This window comes from Peromyscus maniculatus, chromosome 21 (genome assembly GCF_049852395.1).
Source record: "Peromyscus maniculatus bairdii isolate BWxNUB_F1_BW_parent chromosome 21, HU_Pman_BW_mat_3.1, whole genome shotgun sequence".
Lineage (NCBI taxonomy): Eukaryota > Metazoa > Chordata > Mammalia > Rodentia > Cricetidae > Peromyscus > Peromyscus maniculatus.
The window spans coordinates 57,802,025-57,829,670 of NC_134872.1; the positions used below are offsets into that span (position 1 = coordinate 57,802,025).

At 42.5% G+C, this 27,646-nt stretch overlaps 1 protein-coding gene across 1 annotated transcript in view; it reads left to right on the forward strand.

Annotated features, from left to right (window-relative positions):
- The first annotated feature begins 1,264 nt into the window (after positions 1 to 1,264).
- The window catches only part of Efhc1 (EF-hand domain containing 1), a 50,875-nt gene continuing 24,493 nt past the window's right edge, over positions 1,265 to 27,646 (forward strand). The window contains exons 1-7 of the mRNA XM_076557903.1: positions 1,265 to 1,687; positions 5,955 to 6,176; positions 10,605 to 10,892; positions 11,551 to 11,700; positions 13,792 to 13,984; positions 17,063 to 17,283; positions 25,790 to 25,930. Coding sequence (XP_076414018.1) covers positions 1,559 to 1,687; positions 5,955 to 6,176; positions 10,605 to 10,892; positions 11,551 to 11,700; positions 13,792 to 13,984; positions 17,063 to 17,283; positions 25,790 to 25,930 — 1,344 coding nt within the window. The 5' untranslated portion in view covers positions 1,265 to 1,558. The remainder of the gene's footprint in view (positions 1,688 to 5,954; positions 6,177 to 10,604; positions 10,893 to 11,550; positions 11,701 to 13,791; positions 13,985 to 17,062; positions 17,284 to 25,789; positions 25,931 to 27,646) is intronic.

Here is a 27,646-nt window from a genome sequence, read left to right on the forward strand (position 1 = left end):
AGATCCACTGTAAATCTGGGCCACACCTTCTGCAGACAGCCTATATAAAGGATGTGAAAGAAGCGGACTTGCTTTCTGCCTGCTTGCTCTCACTCTTGCTAACAAGTCCATTCCTTCACTGGCATTAGAGCCTACTTAAAGAAGGGATTCTGGCATTATACTGAACCGACTGAGACATCTACTAAACTAGCTGGACCACAGCCTGTAAGCTACTCTAATAAATCTGTGTGTGTGTGTGTGTGTGCTGATTCATCCTATCAGTTCTGTTCTTCTAGAGAAGCCTGACTAATACAGCTGCCATCTGACTGGTGGCAGCAAGTGACCCATGACGCTGAGTTATGTCTTCTCCCTCAGACTTACTACTCTTATCTGTCTCTAAATTCATAGGTCATAACGCCATGTTTTGAAGGTCAGACTCCTGGGAAAACTCGAGACATAATGAATCCAAACCCTTGGGCATCTTGGATTCTTGATTTCTTTCTTTTCCTGGTGATGTTTCATGAATGGGGTCATTTTTTTTTCTTTTTTTTTTTTTTCTTGGTTTTTCAAGACAGGGTTTCTCTGCGTAGCTTTGCGCCTTTCCTGGAGCTCACTTGGTAGTCCAGGCTGGCCTCGAACTCACAGAAATCCGCCTGGCTCTGCCTCCCGAGTGCTGGGATTAAAGGCGTGCGCCACCACCGCCCGGCTCATTTCTTTTTTTTTAATGAAAAATATTAAGTTGTCCAGAGACTGCTGGACTCAGCAGTATTTCACTGCCCTTAACTGCTTTTCTCATGACTCAGTTTCTCTCTTTGAAGGGGTGCTCTTTCTCTGTGGCTCTGATATACCACTGCTTCTGTAGCTATAAAGCAGGGACTGAGATGGGTACTCTCCTGCTCTGTAGTCAACAGATACTCAGTACAGTTCTGAGACCAAAGCACACAGCCTCCAGGAACCAGGGTGGAATAGACAGCTGAGAGGGAACCAGGAAGCCGTGGAGGGATTGGGAAAGTGCGGGGTGGGGCGTGGGGGTGGGGGGTGTCCAAACCATGTCTGAGCAACATGCAGTCAGTTATAATCTAATCCACGGCCCCGGCCCCAAGAAGCATGAGTTTGAAGTCATTAGCGCTTTCACTGGGGAGCAACTATTTACGTTGTGTGTGAACTAGGACAGCAGCTCTTTTCCCAGAGTTGGGAAAGAGTTCCTGAGCTCTGGGAAGGACCATGGTGGAACGGGAAGGAACTCATCTAAAAGCACGTCTTCCAACCCCCGACCTCACTGCACGAGCCAAGGCCTGAGGACACCAACCTCCTTCAACCTTACATAGAAACAACTCCTCGGTTGCATCCTCTGGGAGCCACCGAGTGGGGTTAAGGAGGAAGGGAAGGGGTGGGGAAGGAAGGGGCGGAGCCGCCTCTGACACACCCATTAGCCACGTCCAGTGGCCAGGAGCCTCTGGAGCCCTGTGCGCACGCGCAGACCTGGCCCCCGCCTCCTCCTCTCGACTCCCGGCTCCCGCGCCTCTTCCCTCCCTCGCGTAGTGTTTGGCGTTACCATGGAGTCTGGAGAGGCCCGCGGATGCTGTTTGTTGCCAGGGTAACCCAAGCGGCAGAAGGCAACCGTGGCGGCGGCTGCAGGGCTGCGATGGTGACCAACCCGGTGCACGGCCTGCCCTTTCTCCCGGGCTCGTCCTTTACGGACTCCACGGTGAGGGCCGGTCCGAAGGGTTCTCCACTGGGCGCGCCTCTGCTCTCCCCCATCGCTCAGACTCCACAGCCCTCCTCTGCGGCCTCTGCGGGTTTTGCTCGGCCTCTTGGTAGTCCACACACCTTCTGGGTCCCCACTGCGACCCTGTTCTTACTTTCCAGCCTCACCTACCTGCCTTCTGGCCCGATTACCCCAGGCTGTCCCCACGCCTCTCCCCAGATGCATTTTTACCCCTACTCAGCGCCTCTTTGCCTTCATCCTCTCCTACCTCTTCTCCATAGCAACCTCATTCTCAAGCTCTTCTGAATCCTCAGGATCGCTGCCTTTCAGCCCCCTTTCCTGTGTGTACACGCAAACTTTTATGCACTCCTTTTCAATGAGTCTTTCCCCCAGTCTCTTGAGCTTCTGAGTTACGGGTCACTTTTCTCTCCAGCTTCAGCCTTCTCTAGAACTCAATCCCTCCCCAGCTCATCTTGGTTTTTCTTGTAGTTTCTCTTTAAAGAGTGCCGATCTTCCTCCTTTCTGCTTTGTATTTCTCCCATCTCACTTTCCTCCACCGCATGGACCACTTGGTGTGTTCTCTTTCCGTAGCCTGTGTTTTACATTCTTAATATTATGTGTGTGTGTATGTATGTATGTATATATATATATATATATATATATATATATATATATGACTCCTTTTCAGACTGTGTGTGTTGGGGTGGGGATGGGGTTGTTTGTTGTATCTTGTATGCAGTCCAGACTGGCCTTGAACTTGACAACTACCTACCTCAGCCTCCAGCAATGCTCCGTTAAAGGCATGTCAGATTGTATCTTACTCCTCCTCCCCCGACCCCTGGCTGTTTTTATTCACTGTCTAGATGAAATTAAATAAAAACAAGTCCAGTGTAGTGGTGCACATCCTGGATCACAGCTTTTGGGAAGCTAAGGCATAAGAATGGTCAATTTGAGTGTAGCCTGGGCTACATAGCCAGTCCCTGTCTCCAAACAACAAATCCAAATTAGACAGAGCAAGAATGGCACGAAAAGAAAGCATAAACCAGGCTGGGAAGGTGACTCAGAGGATGAAGCGCTTGCTGCCCACATGTGAGCAGTGGAGTTTGGGTCCCTAGAACCCATGGGAACCCAAGCTAGCTGGTTAGCTAGACTGGCCCTTATCTGATGCAGCCTCCCCATGTAAACGTCGACCTTTCCCATGTATGCCCACATGCATGCAAACAGGCATGTGCACACCACACACACATGCTCAGAAAAAAACAAAACAAACATGCTACCAACAACAACACAATAAAAATACCTCAGATCAAAGCCCAGCTGCAATGGTAGTCTGGGTTCATGGTTTCCTCTTGACATAGTTTAGCTATTTGTTTATTCATTTATTTTGAGACAGGGTCTCCTGTAGCCCAGATTGGCTTCAAACTTACTATATAGCTTGGGGTGAGCTTGAACTTATCCTCTGAGCTCCTGAGTGCTAGGATTACAGTCAGGTCACCAAAGCCAGAGCTTTGTGGGTGACGGGCAGACACTCTGCCAACTGAGCTGTACCCCCAACCCTTAGAATTAGCTCTTAAATGCACTCAGCGTTTGTCCTAATTCTAAGAGTCACACACATGTTCTGGAGAATCAACATTGAGATTCAGTAGGGTGATGAACATAGGTGAGCCAGTAGTGGTTTAGATTTGTATAGTTTAATCATTCAGACCCTTAAATTTCACAGTTCTGAAGGAAAATTAGTCTACTAGGGGACATCAATTTCAATTGCAAGTGTGGAGAGACTTTGGATTCTGACCCTCTTCTACTCTTGTGTTAAGATATAACATGGTCATTTATTTTAAAGATACAAGCTCCCTAAGTGTGTTTCTCTGTTGTTTGTTTGTTTGTCTGAGACATGGTCTCTCTGCTTTTTAGCCCGGCTGGCCTGAAATTCACTATGTATCTTAAGCTGCCCTCAAACTGGAAATGGCCTCCAGCCACAGCTTCTCAAGTGCTGGGCTTAAAAGTGTGAGCCACTGTGCTTGGCTAGCACCATTGATTTTTCTGTTTCAATGAGCTTTTTTATTTTATATACTTTAAACGTTGTCGACATTTTCCTATGCTGTACAGAATCAGCTTACACATTCGGTGTGGGTTAGTGTGGGTTACCCACAAGGCAGAGTTGAGTTGATTTGGAAGATTGCAGAGGTGTGGATAGAAATGCCAGACTTTAAATATTTATATGGAAAGATGAACTGCCTTGGACATACTTCATATGAAGTATACTGGGTGACTAATTATCAGTACTTGAAATTTGAAAAAGCGTGGCCACTGCGTCCTCATCAGTGCAGGCATGTTGTGACTCCAAAGAAAACGTGGCCAGAAGGTGAACCCTAATAAATAAGAAGGGTGGGAGGCCTGAGGGGTGCCTTGCCTGGAATGCCCCATGATATAGTTGACTAATGCTAGAGACATCTTCTAACCACAAAGAAAATGAACTTAAGTTATTGATGTTTTATTTCATAATTTGTGGGGGAGGAGTTGCCCTAGAACGTGTGTAGAAGTCATAAGACAATGACTGGGAGTTTTCTCCTTTAACCATGTGGGTTCCACGGGTCATACTCAGGTGGTCAGTCTTGGTGGAAAGTAGCCCTTACCTACCAAGCCACCTCTCAGCCCTCTTCCCCTCTTTTGGTGCTGAGAATCGAGCCTCAGTCTTTGAACAAGCTAAGCACACCATCACCAAGCTACACTCTCAGCCTCTAGTGACATTGCCTGTCTTTAGGGGTTGCAAAGAGGAACTTGAAGCCATGCACATTGCCCAGTTCAGTACATCTTATTCTATGTCAGTGTGTTACGAATCCTGGGAAGCTCCTGCCAACTGACTTGGAACCCAGAACACAGGACCCTTAAAGAAAGGTCTGTGTTCCATAAACCTTTTAGCAGAAGTCCATGCTGTTCTCCCTTGGATGGTAGTACAGACCTTGAAAGATAGTAGGCTGGACTCGGAAGAAATCTTTTTATTCTTAATAAAAATAAATTTTATGATATTTATAAATCATAGATGCATAGTACATAACTATATTACATATGTAATTTAAAAATATCCCCACAAAGAACATAAAACCCAATGAATTAATATAACTTAAATTTCACTGTCCCTTTATTTAAATTAATTAATCTTTTACATTTCCAATGACAAACGAATGTATATTCATTGCAGAAAATGAACAAAATCCAGAAATCCAGAATACAGAATGTTTACCAAATCCAGTTTGCATGCTTATAATTTTACATGATGCTCTTTTTTGTTTTAATAAATTGTAAGTACTTCACTAGGCTGATGCGTAGTATTTAAAACCATTTTAATCCCTCCATTGTAATCTTGTGAGTGAAATTCCCATCATTTCCTTTTTTCTTTATGTTTGTTTACATGATTTCCAACATTTAAGCATCATATATACACACATATTTGCCATCATTATGATCAGCTTTAAGCAGATCACTCTTTCCCGTAATTTTGGGATGTATCTTTAAAAATCAGTGCATAAGGGCAGGATTACCGGATGTTTCCAAATATGCTGGCAAGCCGCTTTCCAAAGACTTATATGAATGTGTCAATATAGTAAGAAGGGCTGTTGCTGGAGGTAAAATTAAAATTCAGAAAACCAGATCCTCTAAGGCTATTGTTCATGACCACTAAGAGAAGAAGGAAAACAAGATCAGCGAAAATAAAGATAAAAATAAAAAAGAGTATAGATGAAATGGTGTGGTAGAGGTAAAAAAAAGCCAGACATCACAGAGCAGGGTTGTTTTCTCTTAGCCTTGGGTGGCTTCTACTTCCTTCCTTGCTCCTGAGCAAGTGTTTCAGTTTGGGGGGAGGGACTGGGAGGAAAAGAGGGAGGGGAAACTGAGGCTGGGATAGAAAATAAAAAGAAATAAATTTATTTTTTAAAAAAACTTTTAATGCAGTGAAACGTTTTGATGTACATTTTATGGTGCTGAAAAGCAAACATTTGGAGCTGGAGAGATTGTTCAGCCTTTAAGAGCAAGAACTGTTCTTACAGAGGACCCGGGTTCAATTCTCAGCACTGACATCAGGTGGCTCATAGCCATCTTGGTCCAGGGAATCGGAGGGCATTTACACTCACATGCACACATCTACACACCTACACATAATTTTAAAATTTGTTTTTAAAGCAAACGTTTTAAGCTGTGATAATTTAGGAAGTTAGTTGTTCTACTTTAAAGGTTTGTATGAGGTTATTAATGGCATAAATCTTTCCTACAGAAAACAGCATTCCACAGAAGCCAGACGCTCGGCTACAGGAATGGCTATGCAGTTACCCGACGTCCGACCGTGGGCATAGGCGGAGACCGGCTCCACTACAACCAGCTCTCTCAGGCTGAGCTGGATGAATTGGCTAATAAAGCACCCGTCTTAACCTATGGGCCACCCAGGCCGCCCCCTCCTGCGGAGTTTGTTCCTGCTCATGTGGCCTTTGACAAAAAGGTATCTGTCTTCTGGGATTTCAGGGTACCCCTTGACTTCAGATGTCTAAGACTTGACCACTTGCAGAAACGTTATCAGTAAACTACAGAATTCCTTGAGTACTCTGAGAGAAAATTGTTCAGATGCCTCAACCCTTAGTCACAGACAGCGAGCGGAACTGGGCCTTGGAAAAGGCCTTCTCTGGGCAGGAAGCAGATTACAGAAAATAATTCCCTGTAGACTTCCCCAGAATATTTTCCAAATACAGTTAAAAGTCGCCTGAATTCCAAATCCCACAATCATGCTGCACGATGTGCGTTTGCTCTGTGTCCTACCTATCCTGCCACAGTGAGTCCTAAGCCTCTATGGAGTCAATACAGAGGGAAACATCTCCATCTGTTTGTCGGTTATGTTTTTGTTTTTTTTTTTAACAAGATTTCATTCATTCATTCATTCATCCACCCTTTCATCGTTGGCGCTATTTCTATTTCAAACACACTAGTGACTGTTTTTCTCTAGCAAAGTTCATATTATCACAAAACAACAACAAAACCCCTTCTGCCTATGACTCCTTTAAGAAGATAATGTTACCCAGTCCTTGAGCCCCAGACTCTTACTCAAAGACAACAGTGGTACCCTCCCTGTTCGCTGAGTTTGCACAGGCGTCCACGGCCCTGTTCCGGCTCTCTCTCTGACTCCTCCCTTCCTTCCCAGGCTCTGCTCTTTGCCTGTACACATGATTATTCACTCTCATAGTTTCCCACTCCTGTCCATCAGGTGGCTCTTTCTCTGTTTTCCCTGACTCCTTGGTGTAAACGTTTGCAAGTTTCTGTGCTCATTCTTGAATGTCCCTTCTGAGGAGATCTCGCCTACTTTTGTGGCTCCAACTGTCTCCTCAGTGCAGACAACTGTCAGTATTTCTTTTCAGCTCTGACCTCACTGAAGTCCAGACCTTAGCCACAGGCCGCTCCAGAGAGTGGGAAATCCTCATGTGGGTGAGCTGTTCTTTGCACCTAGCTTCTACATTTTTTTTTGACTCCCACCATTACCCAGCCCCGAGAACCGCTAGATCTGCTCTCTCAGTTTGGATTCTGAGCATTCATTCTTGACATTTTCTCCCCACATTCAATGAGATGCCAAGCCAAGTATTTCTCTTTTGTTTCCTCTATCATTTTCAAAGTTTAAATAAGAGATATGATCTCTACAAGCCCAGGAGGCTTGAACGCACTACCAGGAGCCAAGGCCACTGTAAAATTCAGTGAAAAGATATTTTTAAGCAGAGTATCTAAATATTATTTTCCCTCCCTTTCTACATGTTATCACGTTCTCATCCTACTTAGCACAGCTGATGTTATCCTAACCACCCGTTAAGAACTTTCTGTGTTAACATTATTATCAGTTGCTTCCTTATAGGGGCCTAGAACTCTTTATTCTTAATAAGAGAAGAGGCAAATGATTTTTAAAATGGACAGTCAGTGGGCTGGAGAGAGAGTTCAGTGGTTAGGAGCACTGGCTGCTCTTCCAGAGAATATGAGTTCAATCCAGCACTCACATGGTGGCTCACAATCAAACTACCTACAGTTCCAGGGACCGTGATGCCCTCTTCTGTCCTCCACAGGTACCTGCACATGTACACACACACACACACACACACACACACACACACACACACACACATACACACACAAATAAATAAGTAAAAATAAGTAAAATAAAGTTTAAAATAAGAATCTGAATGTAATAAAATTACTATAAAACAAGAACTAAGGTATGTGCATTATTTAGCCTTTCTAAATTTTTACGAAACTTTCCTATAATAACAGTTCATTTGTAGATGTGCCAAGATAAGAGACTAGGATTAGTCTACACTGATCATATGCTAGGGGCTAAAAAGTATATTCTTAAGAACTGGAGGGGCTAGAGAGATGGCTTAGCAGTTAAGAACACGTGTTGCTCTTGCAGAAGACCTGGGTTTGATTCCCAGGACCCATGTGGTGGCTCACAGCTTTCTGTAACCCGAGTGCCAGGTGACTCAGCAGACACACAAATCAAACATTCATAGAGTAAGTGAATCTAAAATTAAATGAATTTGCTATCTCTTGTATTTTTTTTAAAGTAGCAAATTATAAATTTCTACTTGTATAGCCTTTCTAACACAAGTCCAAATATTAGGTATCAGCTCCCGTTCGGAGGCCAAGGTCCCATTGTTAAAAACATGCCATCGTTCCAGGGCTAGAGAGAGGGTGGTTGAGGAAGATGGCTATGGCCCCAGTTTCAGTCTTGGTCCTCATCTCTGCGCTCACTCTTTTGACAAGTGTCCTTGTGTCCTTATGAACTTTAGGTGTCCCCTGCACGTATGCGTGTGTCACTGCCTATTGCTCCCTCCCTGATACCCAGTCCAGACTAAGCATGTCGAAAATGGAGCTGCTCATTTTATCTTTTCACACCTCTCCCCTCTGATGTGCTCTGCCGACATCTCTTCCACCCTTGCCAACGTGATCGGAACCCTGTCTCGGGGCCAAAACACTCAAGTCATCCTTGTCTAGTCTTTTTTTTTTTTTTTTTTAAAGATTTATTTATTATATATACAGTGTTCTGCCTGCATGTGTCCTTGCAAACCAGAAGAGGGCACCAGATCTCATTACAGATGGTTGTGAGCCACTATGTAGTTGCTGGGAATTGAACTCAGGACCTCTGGAGGAGCAGTCAGTGCTCTTAACCTCTGAGCCATCTCTCCAGCCCCCAAAATTTAAAAACCTTTGACAATAACTTTTTTTTCTTTTTCTCTTTCTTTCTTCCTTCCTTCCTTCCTTCCTTCCTTCCTTCCTTCCTTCCTTCCTTCCTTTCTTTCTTTCTTTCTTTCTTTCTTTCTTTCGTGTTTTGAGACAGGGTTTCTCTGTGTAGCTTTGGTGCCTGTCCTGAAACTCACTCTAGCCCAGGCTGGCCTTGAACTCACAGAGATCCGCCTGGCTCTGCCTCCTGGGTACTGGGATTAAAGGTGTGCGTCACCATTGCCTGGCTTGTCTACTCTTTAATACCAATTCCATTCCCCTAATTTAGCCCAGTGTCTTAAATTAATCCTATAGCATCAGCTTGTACTATCACATAAGTTAAAACGTTCAAATTTCACCTTGCCGTGCACATTGTGAAGGCCATCTTCTCCCTGTATTTACCCTTCTATGGGGTCATGGCTGTGCCACTAACACTGTATTTTCCTCAGTACTTCATCTGGTTTCCACTGCCCCACACCCCCATACCCACCATCCGTCCAGTCAGGCCCCTGCTGCTGTTGTGTTGTGGACACACACTTCTTATTGCAGACCTGTTCTCCAGAAGGGCTGGCACTAGGCCTCCACGCTATGCCCGTCGCTCCCGAGTTCCCTTCCCCTGCCTTCTGTCACCATTGCCTGGAATCCTGCCCTTTTCCTCTCAGCTTCATCTAAAACTTTCTCATCCCTCCCATTTAACACTTGTCAGTTTGAAGTACTACTGGACCACTTTTTCCATACGGGTTCCTCCTCTGAATCACCATAGCCTCCATCATCTAGGAGGTGATGGAGTGTGTGAAGACTACAAGGGCCCAGTAGAGTTTTGGTCCCAGCTCCGGCTCATGGATGGCCAGGAAAAGCCACTTCACCAGTCTGGATTCTAAGTTTCTTCTTTTGTAGAAGTAGTGACATGGAACCAGATGATGAATTCTGGCTTTAATGTTGCATATATTTATAAATCTGTGGTTCAAAATCACCCTATTTCCTCTGCATTACTAGAGTGGTGGTTTCCTTTAGAATTTTTTTTTTTTTGCATTTAATTCAAATTATTACTTGAAAATTGTTCTTTTCCCCCTTTCTTTTTCTTCAAATACATCACTGAACAGGTCCCTTTCATCTTTCTCTTTGGAATTTTAAGGACTTCTCTCCTTTATATTCATAGTTTTCCTAAGCAGTAGCCGGTTATTTTTGGTTTTTACCTTGATTTTCTACTTTTTAAAAACCTGTACTTTTATGTTCTCATTGATTAAGACACATATGTGTCTTGATTTAAGGATCTTATTTTCCTCCATTCTCCCCTTACTTAAGTAGAGGTTTGGGTAAACTCTTTTGACTACCTAGAACATAATTCTAATGCCTTGTCTCTCTGAACAGAAACACTAAATAAAATAAAGTACCAGAAATGGAAAGTAATCCCACAACATGTATGTTTTAATATATTTTGTGAATGTACACTCAATAAGCCATTCTGACTTCACACTGAATGAATACTCCTCGGAGGACTGAGCTTTGGTCTATGTATCATGCACATGCTTCTGAACACAGTGAGGGTACTTTTTCAGATGCTGCCCAAGAAGTCTATGGCGGGTTGGTGTTCAACTTTTCCTGTAATGTTCTCTTTTAAGGAGAGTAGTTTGTGTTTCTCGGATGATAATTAAAACCCTTCTCTTGTGTGTAACAGGTGCTGAAGTTTAGCGCCTACTTCCAAGAAGATGTCCCTATATCAACTGAGGAGCACTATCGAATCCGCCAAGTGAACATTTACTACTATCTAGAAGATGACAGCATGTCCGTGGTAGAGCCGGTTGTGGAGAACTCTGGGATCCCACAAGGCAAGCTAATCAAACGCCAGCGGCTAGCCAAGAACGACGTGGGAGACCATTACCACTGGAAAGACCTCAATCGGGGAATCAACATCACAATTTATGGCAAGACTTTCCGAGTTGTTGACTGTGACCAGTTCACACAGGTATAGTATGTTCTCTGTGGGCTGGGACACTGCAGCAGCATTCTGGCTGGTGGGATCCGTTTCATCACATCATTAGTGGATGGGGAGGACACTGGTGACTGGGCGGGAGTTACTAAGCAGGTTAGTATTCGTGTGAGTGTGCACATACGCACCTTTCTTTTGTATGGAGTATAAACACCAGGAAACCAATGCCAACTTTGTCTTAGATTTTTAAAAAGTAATTATATACGTATTTTAAGTGAATTAGAACGGTGGGGAACATTATTCCATCTTAACCTGGCCCTGGGTGCACTTGCCTCCATAGCAAAAGTAAAACACATGTTTTGCAAAACAATGCTTGGGTATGAGATGCTTGTCTTCAAACAATGCCAGAATTTTGCTGCTAGGCCCCTAACTTGATTGATGTAAGTTCATATTTAAGATGCCTAGTTATCTTACCATAATGCCTTCCAACTAGCTTAACATATATATAATAAAGAATGCCTCAGGCAGTTATCAGCTATTGTCTGTAGAGGTGGGTCCTTGGAGATAGATAGCCTCTTTAAGACATGCCCAATCTGTCAACAAGTCGTTCCTTCCATCACACTTATTTTCAGAACATTATTTTATGTCATTTAAAATGTTCAGAAGGATGTTGACATTAATTCTGAAATTTTAGGAATTTCTGAAAAGTCAAGGAATTGAATTAAATCCGCCAGAGAAGATGGCTCTCGATCCTTACACTGAACTCCGGAAAGAGCCTGTTCGTAAATTTGTCACCCCATCAGACTTTGACCAGCTGAAGCAATTTCTCACCTTTGACAAGCAAGTAAGCAACATAATAGAGTATGTTTACTCCTGTTTGAGTGTGGATGTGTGTTTATTGGAAAGATGTTTTGGTATAATTTAACCATTGGCATATAGTGGTTTCCTGTAGGGCGAAAAGTATGTCAATACCTAGATTTCTATTTTTTACTATCTTAAAATTTTACTATATTTTATTAATTAGGGGATGTGTAAATGTATGTTGTATGTGCCATAGCCTACTGGAGAAGGTCAGAGGACTGTTTCTGGGCATTGGTTTTCTCATTCTGTTGTGTGGATCCTGGGAATCGAACCCAGGTTGCTGGGCTTGGTAGCAAGTTCCTTTACCTGATGGGCCATCTAGCAGGCCCTCAGCGTTATTATTAGAGATATAAAGGAGCTTGTGGCATTATCTTGTGAATCCCTGCCTATGTTCACATGGTAAAGCAATTCCTGAGCCACATACATCTATCTGCTTCTCTCTTTCTATTTCAACCCCCCCCCCCCCCCATTTCTTTTCTCCTGTCTTAGTCAGGGTTGCTATTGCTGTGATAAACACTATGACCAAAGCAACCTGGGGAGAAAAGGGTTTGTTTAGATTACACTTCCACATCACTGTTCATCATGGAAGGAAGTCAGGGTAGGTACTAAACAGGGCAGGAACCTGGAGGCAGGAACTGATGCAGAGGCCAGGGATGGGTGCTGTTTATTGGCTTGTTCCTCATGGCTTGCTCAGCCTGTTTTCTTATAGACCCCAGAACCACCAGCCTAAGAGTGGCACTATCCATAACATGGTGGGTCCTCCAGAATCAATCACTGATTAAGAAAATGTCCTATTGGCTTGACTAAGTCCAGATCTTTTAGAGGCATTTTCTCAACTGAGGCTCTCTCCTCTCTGATGACTCTAGCTTGTATAAAGTTGACATAAAAACCAGCTGGCACACTAGCCCCCAAATGAGTTAATCTCACAGAATCCTCTGGGCAGGCTTAGATGAATTTGGGGGAAATTTTACAGCTGTTACATGTTCTGATAGTAAATAGCTATTAAAATAAAATAAAGTAGTTAATTAAAATAGTTATGCTCGTTGATTTCCCAGGAACCCCATCTCAAATGCACCCCTGCTGAATACTGCATTAGTGTTAGGGAACAGAATGTTCTGAGTGTTTTCTGACTCTTCCCAGATTTCCACCTGTGAGCTACAGTGGAGAAGTAGATCTGAATCTTCCTTCACTGATAAAGGGAAAAAATAAATAACAGATTACTCGGAAATTTTTGTCTTAATTTGCTGAAAGCTTGACTTCTTTTTCTACCCAGTGCTAGCATAGACTTAGGATTGAGATTTTGTTTATTTTATTTTTATTTTTATTTTTTTTTGGCTTGTTTTATTGAGACAGGGTCTCACTATATAGATCTGGCTGGCTCAGAGCTCTCTATGGGGGAGGGAGTGCTTCAGTTTCACAGAAATTCTGTGAATTCTGCCACCAGAATTCTAGGATTAAGGGTGTGCACCACACCAGACTTTATTTTGTGTGTGTATGTTTTGAGACAAGGTCTCACTCAATAGCCCAGGCTGGCCTCAGACTTGCTATGTACCCCAGGCTGGACTTGAACTCATGTTCTTCCTGCCTCTGCATCCCATGTACTGAGATTACAGGTGTAGACCACCACACCTGGCTTTCTGTTCTGACTTTAAATTAGAAGATTCTGTCCATCCTGTTACTAGTGGATGTGTTTTTATGGTACCAAAAGAAAGATGGGCTCATTATTGAGAATTCTTTCCACACCAGTTCTATACACACAATTTACCAAATATCTTGGTTACTACACATAAATTACCTTTAGAGGCAACCCTACTATTCTTTTTTATTCAGCTTCTCTTCCCAAGACTAATAATATTTGGGCCCAGAGTTAGCTTTTCTGTCTTGGCACAAACTTAGAAGCCTTGTACTATTCTTTTTGGCTGCTAATACATAGTACATGATTTTGGATATTTTCCTATCTTTGATTTTTTTTTTTTTAAATTTACTCTCTGAAAGTGTTTCTGATAGACACATGTCATAGTGAAGTTAAGACTCTGTCTTAGAAACTTAAGTCATGACTTTGGACCCCTCAAAGGTTCTTCGATTCTATGCCATCTGGGATGACACGGATAGCTTGTTCGGGGAATGCCGGCACTACATCATTCACTACTACCTCATGGATGACACAGTGGAGATTCGAGAGGTCCATGAACGGAACAACGGACGAGACCCGTTCCCACTCCTCATGAACCGCCAGCACATGCCCAAGATTTTGGTGGAGAATGCAAGTAAGTTTCGGTGTGGCCTCTGTTGCTTGGCAGGTTTGGGGTAGGGGCCTGGTTCTAGGGAGTTAGTAGTCAGTGCGGTCACTCTTTTGTACTTGGCTCTGTCAGAGCTTTCTTAGGTTTGAACAATGTTTGTTTGTTTTTTTTTTCTACAACTTTCCTCTCTAATTTGCCTCTTGGTCCAGGCATGCCTCCTGGACACTCTAGAAGTAGTGACTTAACAGATAAAAGCAAAGCAAAGCAAAACAAAACAAAACATTTAACAGGTGATTCATTTAAAGACAGGTAGAGCAAGGCTTCTCAATGGAACCCATTTAGTGTCAGACTTGCTTGTTTGTCTCGGTGGTACTGGGGATTAAGCCCAGGGTCTGGTGCATGCCAGCAAAGCATTTTGCCACTCCATATAGCCCCAGCCCTCTTTGTATTTTTTATTTTGAGACAGAGCCTCACTAAATGTCCAAAGCTGGTCTTCACCTCACTCTGCAGCCCAGCCTGGCCTTGTTCTTTCACCCCTGCCTCAGCCTCCCAGTTAACTGGGACTGCAGGCCGATACCCTAATGCCTATGCAGCACCGATTAGACAATGTATTTCATCATATGCTTCCGGCCTTTGAGTCTTGGGTCAACTACTTTTTTTTTTTTAAGGCAATGTCTCACTCGATAACCTTGACTGGCATGGATCTTACTGGGATTAAAGATGTGTGCCACCTTGCCCAGATTTATATCTTGATTTCCATATAGAAATTGGAAACAATAAACAAGATTTATACAAAAAGCAAATGGTTAGGTCTTAAGAAGCATTATTAGGCAGTGTAAAAACAGAGATTAAAATTAGATTCTATAACAACATTTGCATAAAGTAAAATTCACTCTTAGTATCCATAGTTGAGATTCATTTAAAAAGCTGCATATTTGTGATTTAGGAGTCTGGGGCTGGTTCCACTGATTCTGCCCAGGTATAGGCAAAGAACTTTTGAGCTTGGACATAGGGTGGGATGTGTGGTTGAAGTATCTAGACCTATCTTTACCCTGGGTAGAGATGTGGGGAGATGGACAACCATTTTTGCATGCTCTCTGTTCATGCTGATCTCAAATAAGCAATCAAGGTATGCCAGAGAACTAGAAAACCAGGAACAAACCAACCCTTAACTGAGAGAGAGAGAGAGAGAGAGAGAGAGAGAGAGAGAGAGAGAGAGAGAGAGAGAAGAGAAGAGAAGAGAAGAGAAGAGAAGAGAAGAGAAGAGAAGAGAAGAGAAGAGAAGAGAAGAGAAGAGAAGAGAAGAGAAGAAGAGAAGAGATGAGATCAGAGCAAAACTAAATGAAATGGATAAAAAGAAAAAAACACAAAGGATCATTAAAATAGTTTGTTCTCCAAAAAGACGAAGAAAGTTGACTGTCTCGTGGCTGGACTAAGGAGAGAGAGAGAGAAGACTCAAAATCAGAGATAAGAAGGGAGACATTATACTAGATACCACAGCAGGATAAAGCTCACTACAGGCTAGATAGATGGCTCAGTAGTTGAGGGTGCACACTGCTTGTGCAGAGGACCTGGGCTAAGTTCTCAGTGCCTATGCAGAGTGACTCACAACTGTAATTCCAGTTCCAGGACCCAACACCTCTGTTCTCCACAGATACACATACATGCACGTAATCAGAAAGAAAATAAATACTGTTTAAATCTCATTAGAGATCATTATGAGCTCCTATACACCAAAACTTGGGTAATCTAGAAGAGATGGACAGATTCCTAGACAATGCAAGTTTTCTAAGACAGGATCAGCATAAGAATTTTTTTTTTTTAATGAACAGACCAAAACAAGCCCCAAGACTGAATTAATAGCATAAAGTCCTTCATTAAAACCACAGGACCATCTCAGTAGTTGCAGAAAACGCATTGTATAAGATTCAATAGCTTTTCATAATAAAATCACTGAGCAAATTCTATTTAGACAGAATGTACTTCAATGTAATATGGATCATGTATGATAAACCTGGCATTATTCTGAAGGAGGAAGAGCTACACTTTTTCTCTAAGATGGGAAACAAGGCATGGCTACTCACTTTTACCAGTTAAAAAAGTTAACTCAAAAGAGAGTAATGATGTGAGCGCAAGACCTGAAACAAACAGGAGGAAATGGTTTAAGACAGGAAAGGGCAAGAATTTGTTTTACAAGATCCCAGAAGCCTAGGAAACAAAACCAAATTATACCAATGGGATTATGGGGTTAAAAAGCTTCTGTGCTACAAAGGAAACACAGAAAGTTTGGGGAGACAACATATAGGATGGGGAAAGAATATCTGCAAACTAGACTTCTGCAGGGGATTAGTATCCAAAATACCTACAGAACTAACGTGAAAATACTCGATAGCAAAAACAGACAGACAGATGGACAAACAACATGTGACCCAATTAAGAATAGAAAATCAACCTGAATGAATAGTTACATCTTTTAAAAAAAGGCATACAGGACTGACAGGATGGCTCTGCAGGTAAAGGTGCTTGCTACTAGGCCTGACAGCTGGAATCTAGTCCCTGATGGAGGCGTACATGGTAAAAGGAGCAAGCTGACTCCCCCGAGTTATCTTCTGACCTCTACGTGTTTGCCATGGTACGCACTCCCTCCAATAAATAAATGTAAACATGCAAATTTTTTTTGAAAAAGACACTTGGCCAACAGTTAGATGAATGTAGCCTCAGTAGTTAGCAGTGCACTTTGTATACAGATAGACCTAATAATTGTTGGATGTGTGGGAAATTGGGTGGTGAATTAGAACCCAGTGACTTTGGTCCCTTCCAGAGCTAACTCTCTTACATGTCTCATATGACCAAGTAGTAATTCTGTGGATCTTGGAAGCTTTTGATGATAGTGCTAGCTGAATGTAGAAGAGAGATTTCATGAAAAATATCTGTCATATTATTTGTGTATTTTGCAAAGATTGACATATACAGCCTTATATTCCTTTGACAAATCAGTGGGTACTCAACCCTGAACCAGAGCCAGCCATCAAGGATACCCAGCTCTTACGTTCAGCTTTCTTCTTCTGTTCTTTCCTTCGTCCCGCTAACCCTATCTCCTATTAGAGAACTTCCCTCAGTGTGTGCTGGAAATCTCCGATCAAGAGGTGCTGGAGTGGTACACTGCCAAGGACTTCATCGTGGGAAAGTCCCTCACCATCCTCGGGAGGACTTTCTTCATTTACGACTGTGATCAGTTCACCCGACAGTACTACAAAGACAAGTTTGGAATGCCTGATTTACCACGCATCGATGTGACCAAGCATGAGCCACCTCCTGTAAAACAGGTAATGGAACAGAAGTCCGAGTGCACTAAGAAAACGATGTGGGAAATGGAGGAAAGAACTCAATAAAAATGAGTGAGTTCTCTATGATAGAGGCTCACAAAAGAGGAAGTACAAAGAGCCCATCACTGTACGAAAACACCCGCAGTCTAGTTACAATCAAAGATACAGAGCAACAATAATGAGGTTTTATAGTCTGCTCAGTTTTAAAGATTTTTTTTTTGACAGGAGGCAGTACATTTATAATTTATAACCCCAAATGTATTTATAAATTAGAAATGGAAAGATCTACAAATGAAATTATGAAGGTTCACCAAAGTCATTTAATCTGTCAGTTTCTCATTCATTTTTATGTCTTAATAATATTCTATTGTATGAATAAGCCACATTTTATTTCTCTCCAGTATTCGATAGCTATTTGAGTTGTTTTAACTTTTTTACTATTAGCAACACATTGCTGTAAACTTTCATGTACATGTTTCATAGGTGCACATTTTCAGTAGTTTGAGGATTTATTCCTAAGAGTAGAATTGTTGAGTAACAGAGTAACAATGTTTTGCATTTTGACCAACCACCAAACTGTTTTGCCAAAGTGGCACACCATTTTACAATCTCACCAAATCCTTGTTTTTAAGGCTCTGATTTTTATACAAAAGCATTCAATCATTCTGTCAGACCAAACCAGGAAAAGTAAGCTATAGTTCAGAGCTGTTCTATTCCATTTACTATGCAAAGCCATTCTTGGCGTTTGCAACTCTCAGCCCTTTTGAGTATTCTTGCAATGTTCACCTTTTCCTCCACCACTTTTTTTTTCTTCTTTCTTTCTGGTTTATTTCTATCTATTACAAATGTATAAAAAATCCTCCATCAACGCTGCTGTTAGCAGCAGAACTTTGAGAAATATACCTTTGGTTTGCCTCAGAAAAGGAACACATATTGCACTGTAAAGTTTATAAAATTGGCGCAAAACATTGTGATAATGTTACAATACCAGTTTTAAGAGTTCAGTGACTAATGGGGAGCTGATGGGATACATGCAGAACTGTGAAAGCGATCTCACTTAGCCAGCTGTACACGTAGACTGTAAATCTACATTCAGATCATTTCTGAACTAAGACTATCATCTCAGTTTATCTGTTGAGGTCAACCAGGAAACCCTAGAATATACCTTGATTTTTGCAAAAAACAAAATAGGGGGAGGGGTTTCTTCAGCATTTCAGTCCACGAGTAACAGTATCCTAACAGGCAAAGTGTTCTCTCACTGTCAACATAGAATGAATTGCTGCTGGAGGTCAACTTGGGTTTTAATTTGCATTAGCACTTACATGCATAGTAGTCCAAGTTGTTGACCTCATGACTTTAAAAAGTAACTCTAAAAAAGTAAAATTGTAGATGTAACCAACCGTCTTATTAAATAAGAAACACAGAAACAATGTAAAAGAGAAAGCCGAGAAGTCAGAGCTCAGAGCTAAAATCTCACCCTTCCTCCTGCTGTCCCAGCTTCGCGAAAAGAGACCTACTTCCTGTCGGTTCGTTTTTTTAAAGTATGTTGTTCTGCCTTCTCATTGGTTGTAAACCCAAACACATGACTGCCTCGTCACTGTCTGAATGTACAGCCCCCTAGGTCTTAAAGGCATATGTCTCCAATGCTGGCTATATCCCTGAACACAGAGATCTTATGGGATTAAAGGCGTGTGCCACCACCGCCACACTCTTGCTATGGCTCTAATAGCTCTGACCCTGAACACACAGATATCTATGGGATTAAAGGCGTGTGCCACCACCGCCACACTCTTGCTATGGCTCTAATAGCTCTGACCCCCAGACAACTTTATTTATTAACATACAATCAAAATAATAATTCAGTACAATTAGATTACCACCACATAAAATGGCCCTTCTTGGAAGACTAAAGAAAGACATCCAGCCACAGTTGTAAAAAGTCTCATCAAAACAATATACCCTTTTATGAATTACGCCTCAATTAAAAAAAAAAAAAAGGAGCCCCAAATAAGAAGCAGCTCTGAAAAAGAAAATATAACTTAAGATATTTGAAAAAATACTTGCAGCTTGATCTGCACTGACAATGATTGTCGAAGCCTAGAATTCAACATTTACAAATTCTCATTCACACACACAAAACACACTATTATCACACAACTTGTGTCTTGAGAGAATCTTTTGCTTTTTAAATCTTTGGCCTCCCAGTCAATCCCAAGTTCAACCAACTTTAACTAAAACTTCACTCAGAATTTCACCCACACATTAATGCTTGTCGTATCTTTCATCAACTGTCAAAATCTGAAGTCTGCTCAGAGATCGCCAGGTAAAAGAAAATAAATGAAATACACAGAGGTTATTTCAAAACAGAACATGACCATCATCCAAAAAAAAAAAAAAAAATGTCACGATTCCCAATTGGGATCATCTTTTGTTTCCCACGTTGGACTATTTCACACTCCGGCATTGGCCAAAGGACACGAGAGTTGGTTCTGGAGCATACAGTTTCTCACACAGATGTCCCCAGAGGAACACCAAAGACAAAGTCATATGAGGCCTCTCCCGTACAGAGACTGTCTCACAGGGGCAGTGAGGGAGGACACCCACTAGTTTGTGGAGATCCCTGAGAGAGTATGATTCTTAAAATCTGGACTTGACATAATTCACATCAGCCCTGTTCAGGTACTTACTGGAAGAAAGATGCAGCTGTTTGCCAGAACTCAGCACTCCACTCTAGATCTCTGCTGCCTTAGTCTCCGTCGCGGATTTCCGAGTTCTGGTAGTTACCTGGACCACTGAGGCATTGCCACAAGACTTCTTCTCTTTTGAAACATCCTTTTTCTCTAGATATTAGGATAGCTACACCAGCTTGTTTCTTAGGTCCATTTGCTTGGAAAGCCTTTTCCCAGCCCTTTACTCGGAGGTAGTGTCTATCTTTGAAGTTAAGGTGTGTTTCTTGTATGCAGCAGATGGATGGGTTCTGTTTTCTTATCCATTCTGTTAGCCTATGTCTTTTTATAGGTGAGTTGAGACTATTGATATTGATGGATATTAATGACCAGTGATTGTTAATTCCTGTTATTTTTTGTGGTTGTGTTGTGTTGTCCTTCTTTGGTGTATGTTGGTGTGAGATTATCTATTGCTTGATTTTTCATGGATGTGTTTAGCTTCTTTGGGTTGAATTTTCCCTTCTAGTACTTTCTGTAGGGCTGGGTTTGTAGACAGGTATTGATTAAATCTGGTTTTATCTTGGAATATTTTGTTTACTCCGCCTATGGTGATTACGAGTTTTGCTGGGTATAATAGTCTGGGTTGGCATCCGTGGTCTCTTAGTGTCTGCATGAGATTTGTCCATGATCTTCTAGCTTTCATAGTCTCTATTGAGTAGTCTGGTATTATTCTTATGGGTTTACCTTTATATGTTACTTGGTCTTTTTCCTTTGCGGCTCTTAATATTTTTTCTTTGTTCTGTGTGTTTAGTGTTTTGATTATTATGTGGCGAGGGGACTTTTTTTTTTGGATCCAGCCTATTCGGTGTTCTGTAAGCTTCTTGTATCTTCATAGGTATTTCTTTCTTTAGGTTAGGAAAGTTTTCTTCTATGATTTTGTTGAATATATTTTCTGTGCCTTTGAGTTGGTATTCTTCTCCTTCTTCTATCCTTATTATTCTTAGGTTTGGTCTTTTCATGGTGTCCCAAATTTCCTGGACGTTTTGTGTTACGACTTTTTTGTCTTTAGTGTTTTCTTTGACTGACGAATCTATTTTCTCTATCGTGTCTTCAGTATCAGAGATTCTCTGTTCCATCTCTTGCAATCGGTTGGTTATGCTTGTTTCTGTAGTTCCTGTTCGTTTAGTCAGGATTTCTATTTCCAGCATTCCCTCAGCATGTGTTTTCTTTATTGTCTCAAATTCATTTTTCAGATCTTGGAATGTTTCTTTCATCTGTTTAATTGCTTTTTCTTGGCTTGATTTGATTTCTTCCCATTTTTTGTTCGTTTTTTCTTCCATTTCTTTAAGGGAGTTTTTTATTTCCTCTTTAAAGGAGTTTTTCATTTCCTCTTTAAGGGAAGTTTTTCATTTCCTCTTTAAGGAAAGTTTTTATTTCCTCTTTAAGGTAGTTTTTCATTTCCTCTTTAAGGAAAGTTTTTATTTCCTCATTGAGGAAATGTTTTATTTCTTCTTTAAGGGCCTCTATCATCTTCTTAAAGTCATTTTTAGGGTTGATTTCTTCTGTTTCTTCTGTCATGGTATGTTTAGGTCTTGCAAGTGTAGAATCACTAGGTTCTGATGTTGCCATATAGGTCTTTATGTTATTGCCTGTATTTTTGCGCTGGCGTCTACTCATCTTTTCCTCTGTGCGGTGCAGGTGGTGTCTGTGTCTGAGAGTGCCTCTCTTGTTCTAATTTTTAGTCTTGGTTTAGTAGGGGTTCTTGGTTAAATTGGTGCTATTGGGCTGTTTCTTCAGGGACAGCTGATTTCAGTTGGTGAATTATATACTTATGATTCTGGTGATCTGGTTTAGTGGCTGGGTAGCGCCTTCTTCTGTGTTCCCAGGTCACGTTTTGTTCATTTGTCAACTCCTCAGCTGATCTTGTTTCTTCAGACTTCAAACTGTAGGCATCTGAATCCTCTCCCAGATGGGTTTCAGCTAAGCAGGGTAGTCTCACCAACACCTCCAAGTTGTTGGGTTTCACAGGATCAGCAGTTGGGCCCTGGGTTGTCCCCAGACAGAGTGTCCAGACTCGCCCTGGTTCCGACCCACGGAGATAGCCTCTTCCCCAGGTGTTGGGGCCAGGGGCATCCCCGCTCCAAGCTGCGTCCACCCCTCTCCGTCCCTGGGCCTGTCCACCCCAGCGGCCCGCCACCACAGGCCCACCTGCGTCCACTTGTCTCAACTGCCGGGCCTGTATGTCCCTGTCAGCTTCTGCTGGGTCTGTCTGCCTCTGCGGGCCGCCAACGGGCCTGCATGTCTCTGCCGGCTGCCACCACGGGCCTACCCACCTCTGCTTGTCACTGCTGCCGGGCCCATCCACCTCTGCGAACTGCCACGGGGCCTGTATGTCTCTGCCGGCTGCCACTGGGCCTGTATGTCTCTGCCGGTTGCCGCTGGGCCTGTATGTCCCTATCGGCTGCTGCCACTGGGCCTGTCCACCTCCACAGGTCGCCAACCTGCGTCTGCCTGTCTCTGCCGTGTGGCCCGTCCACCTCTGTGGGCTGCCGCCGGGCCTGAATGTCTCTGTCGGCCGCCACCGCCGGGCCTGTCCACCTCTGTCTGCTTATCTCTGCCGCAGGGCCTGTCCACCTCTGTGGGCCTCTGCTGGGCCTGAATGTCTCTGCCAGCTGCCGCTGGGCCTGAATGTCCCCTTTGGCACCGCCGGGCCCGTCTACCTCCGCGGGCCGCCGCCACAGCAGTTTTAAAGATTTTTAATGCCTAGTGTTTGTCTCTTTGAAAATGCAATTCTTGTAGACTGTTGAGAGGGAAGACAGGTAGAATCACCTTTCTGAAGTGCTGTTTAATTCTTTAGAACATTGTTTATCTTTGGTCTACAAAATACACCTTGAGGACTATAAAGGAATACATGTTTTGTGCAGGATGAAGAGTGAGGTTGACAAAATACATTTATCTATACTAGTAGAAAATTGTATGGCCCATAAAAGATAAAGTAAGTCCATGCATATTAACATGGAAAATGTCCATAGAGTATTTTAAGTGAATAAGTATCTACATTTCTGTACATAACCTCTGTTTATAAAGGCTGAGAAATAGCTGTCGGAAACAGCTGCCATAGCATTTGTGGGCACTGGCTTTTCTTTGTGGGAATGGGAAGGTAGAGCAAGGGGATGACCAGAGAACTTCCTTCTGATAGTCCCTGTGTGGCTCTAATTTTGATTCTTATAGCAAAGCTATATTACTTTTTAAAAATGTTTTAATTTTTTCCATTTTAAATTATGTTCAAATGCACACAGCATATTATCTTAACGACGTTAAAGTACCTAGTTCAATGGTATTAAACCAAAGTATATTTTGTAGATCCAAGTGGTTTCCCCACTTCAAGTCAATTGGACTCCCATATCATGAAGGTTATCTTTTGTTCTGTCTTGTTTTCAATGGTAGCTATCAAAGCTGGGATGTTGCACATGGTAGACAAGTCCTCTATTACCTAGCAATACCTTTAGCTCTCCTAAATTACATGACAGAGAAATTATGGTATCGCAACCCAAAATTATAAGAACACTTACTTGTAGATTAGTTTGTAATGTCTCTGAGTTAAGCTCTGTGTATTCACCATTACGGAACCCTTTGGATAGCATCTAGTGTCCTGCCCCTTTGCTTAACTTGGAAGGACTCCCTGGCACACTGCTTGCCAGGCAGGTGCAGTGGTAACTAGCTCTCCCAGATTTTGTTCATTTAGAAATATCTTGATTTGTCCCTCGTTTCTGAAGGACAGCTTTGCTATGTATAGATTTCCCCATTGTTGTGCTTTATTTCCTTTTACGATCGGCCCATTGGATGCATTGGCCCACTGCCTATGGTCTCCAAAGTCACAGGGAGAGATCTGCTGATAATCCTATTGTGTGTGACTAGACAAGTTTCTCCCACTTTCAAGATTCTCTTTCTCATCGGGACATTTGGTTATTGTGTGTCTGACAACATGAGTCTCTGAACTCATCTTTAGGCTCTTTGTATGTGTTTATTCATGTCTTTCAGCTGGTTGAAGAGATGTAAACTATTCTTTCTTCAGTCACACTCTCTCCCCCATTTTTCTTCTCTTTTTATGAGATGCGATGCTTATGTTGGTCCCTCAGAGCATCCATGGGATTTTTTTTCAGTCTTTATATTCCTCAGAGTGAATAGTTTGCATTAGCTTAACTTCAGGAACCCATCCTTACTTCCTTCCTCCCATCCTCCCTCCCTCCCTTCTTCCGTTCCTTCCCTCCAAGCCCCCTCAAGAGTCTCATATAGCCCAAGCCATCCTTGAACTAGCTATGTAGCCAAGGCTGTCCTTGAACTCCTGACCTTCCTGTCGGTACCTCCAAGCGATGGGATGACAGACATGCACAGCCACACCTGGCTTCTGGAGTCATTATTTCTTCTGTTTACTCAAATCTGTCTTTGAATCCTAAGAGTGAGATTTTCATTTTAGTTCATTTTAATTTTCAGCTCCATAATTTCTTTAATTGACATTTATAATTTATTTTGTGCATGTGCACACAGCATACAAATGGAGGTAAGGGGACAATTTGGTGGGAATGGTTTCTCTCTTTGTATGCTGTGGGTTCTGGGGATTGGACTCAGGTTGTCAGTGAGCACTTTTACTTACTGGGCCAGCTCACTGACCCTTTTTAAATTTAATTTTGGTTTTAGTTTAGGTTTTCTGTGTCTTGATTTATATTTCACTTTTTTTTTTTAAGGTTCACAAAATTTTGTGTGTGTGTATGTGTGTGTGTATGTGTGTGTGTATGTGTGTGTGTATGTGTGTGTGTATGTGTGTGTATGTGTGTGTGTGTATGTGTGTGTGTATGTATGTGTATGTATGTGTGTGTGTATGTGTGTGTATGTATGTGTATGTGTGTATGTGTGTGTATGTGTGGTGTATGTATGTGTGTGTATGTGTGTATGTGTGTGTATGTGTGTGTGTGTGTGTGTGTGTGTGTGTGTGTGTGTATGTGTGTGTATGTGTGTGTATGTGTGTGTGTGTACCATGGTATATATGTGAAGGTCAGGGGAGAACTTTTGGGTGTTGGTTCTCTGTTTCCACTGTGGATTTAGAGTTCAAGTTCAGGTCGGGAGGCTTCTTTGGCAAGTGCTGCCCCTTCGCCCCCAGCCCCACCCTGTGGGCTGGCCCTCTTGGAGCATTTTTTAATCTTTTTCTTTTTCTTTTTTTTTATTAAGAGATTTTTCTATTTATTTTACATACCAACCACAGATTCCCCTGTCCTCCCTCCTCCCACTCCCCAGCCTTTCCCCTCAACCTACCCTTCATTCCAGCCCCCTCCAGGGCAAGGTCTCCCATGGGGAGTCAGCAGGTCGAAGCCCCTCCTCCCTGCACCAAGGCTGTGCAAAGTGTCCCACCATAGGCATTAGGCTCCAAAAAGTCAGCTCATGCACCAGGGACGGATGGATTCCGATCCCACTGCCTGGAGGCCCCCTAAACAGTTCAAGCTAAACAACTGTCTGGAGCATTTTCAAGGTAGTTGTTTTAAAGCATACCCTCCCTGGGATCTTTCCCAGGGAAAATCTCTGTTGCTTTTTTTTTTTTTCCCCCTTTAATGTACCAATTTCCTGGTTCTTTTATATGTCTTGTGACTTGTTAAGAATGGGATGTTTATTCATTTATTTTTGAGACAAGATCTAACTATATAACCAGGCTAGCCATGAATTTGCAGTCCTCAAAAGCTGCTTTTGGATAAGTGTTTCTGAGCTGACTTTGAAGAAAACACTCACAGTGATCTCTTGTGCGACGTTAACACCAATAACCTCACTGCCTCCTTCTTGTTTCTCTCCAGGAGTTACCTCCATATAATGGCTATGGACTAATTGAAGATTCTGCTCAGAACTGTTTTGCTCTTATTCCCAAAGCTCCCAGGAAAGACATCATTAAAATGTTGGTGAATGACAACAAGGTGCTCCGCTATCTAGCTGCACTGGTGAGGCAAAGTTTATACACTAAGATCTTTTTCTTCTCTCTCGGCACGTTGGACAGTTGTTCCTTTTGTCTCTAGGGTACAGCAATACAGTGCCAGGGTCATGTGCTCACAACAGCAAACACTGGATATGGGAGCCAGCCTTCAGAAGTGTTGGGTAGTACTAAGTACGGTGCTTCTGAACCAATACCCAGCTCAATTCCTGACTCTCCATTCCTAGATCCATAATCTTTCCCTTTTATACCTCAAAATTGCATTCATTTTGCCTCTGTTAAGCAATTGTAAATTTCGATATCATATTCGAATCATTTGTGTATGGACAGACCCTTCCAGAGTATATTTCCTGAAGAACAGAAACTATGTCTTACTGATTTTTAGTACTAGCTATGATATGTATATGGATGTATTTTATATTATGTATAAAAAGCTGACTTATACTACACTAATAGAGGTCTTTTGAAATTTTTAAATTATTTTATGTGTATGAGTATTTTGCCTACATGTATATTCTTGCGCTGTTGAGGGCAAAAAAGTCCTTGGGCACACAGTTAAGTACTGGAGAAGCCAGGGAAGTTAAATACACAGGCATCCTTCAAAGTGGGGGCGATGTTTAACCTGTCTTCCTCCTGGAAAGCTGGAAATGAGTGTAATTTACAGCCTGGTGATCCTGTGCTGTATGGTGAGCCAGGCTCCACCCATATCCTGGAGAATTTGTTGACTTATCCCAGACCCTTTTCCCCTAAAACCTTGTGTGAAAGCCTATGTGTGCCTGGTGCCCAAGAGGCCAGAAGAGGGTGTCTGATTCCTAAAACCTTGGGCATTACTTCTAGACCATAAACCTCATACTTGTGAGAGATGCATCTGTACTTTACAACAGCCTAAGTGCCTTCTGCATTATCTTAGGGCCTGGCCCAATCCTGACTCCCACAGGTCTTATGTTGACCTCAGTCATTCTCCCTGGACACTTATCTTGAGCCTTGTTTCTGAGTCAACAGAACCCATCTTACAGACAAAGCCATATGTACTCTGTAAAGAACTTCAGTGTAAACGTCTTAAGGTTTTCTGTACTTTGGGACTGAGTTAATTGTTATCAGAAAACTTCTTCCAAAATTGTGTTGGGCTTAAGTACGCTAAAATAAATGAACTGGTATCAGACACTCGAAGTTTTGGCTCAGCACCGGTACTTAGGTCAGACTGAACAGAGATTCATTCTTGTCTATTCATGGACCATTCCCCTGCCATCCAGAAGGCCTATGGGGACCTCCCATAATGCACCGCATACTAAGCCCTGGAGCAGCACAAGACCTGGCCCGTACTTCCAAGACCCCGAAGTATTGGCCTTGGCAGAGGTGGTTTGGATGCGATGTATCCAGAAATCCATTAGCATTTGAATACTTGGTTCCCAGGTTTTGGTATTGTTAGGGGAGGCTTAAGAGGTTTTGCTGGAGGAGGTGTGTCTCGGCGGGTGATGGGGTGGAGCTTTGAGGTTCACAAACAATGCGCGGTGCCACCCCTTTTCCAGTTAGTTCTCTCTGCCTCCTGCTAGTGATTAGAGACATGATCCCTCAGCAGCTGCTCCAGCATCCCTCACTTGCTACCTCTGCTCCACCATCATGGACTCTGATGCAACTGTAAGCCCCAAACAAACTCTCCTATAGCTGCCTTGTTGTTGTTGTTGTTTTCTTTTTCCCACAGCAATAGAAAAGCAATACAATCACT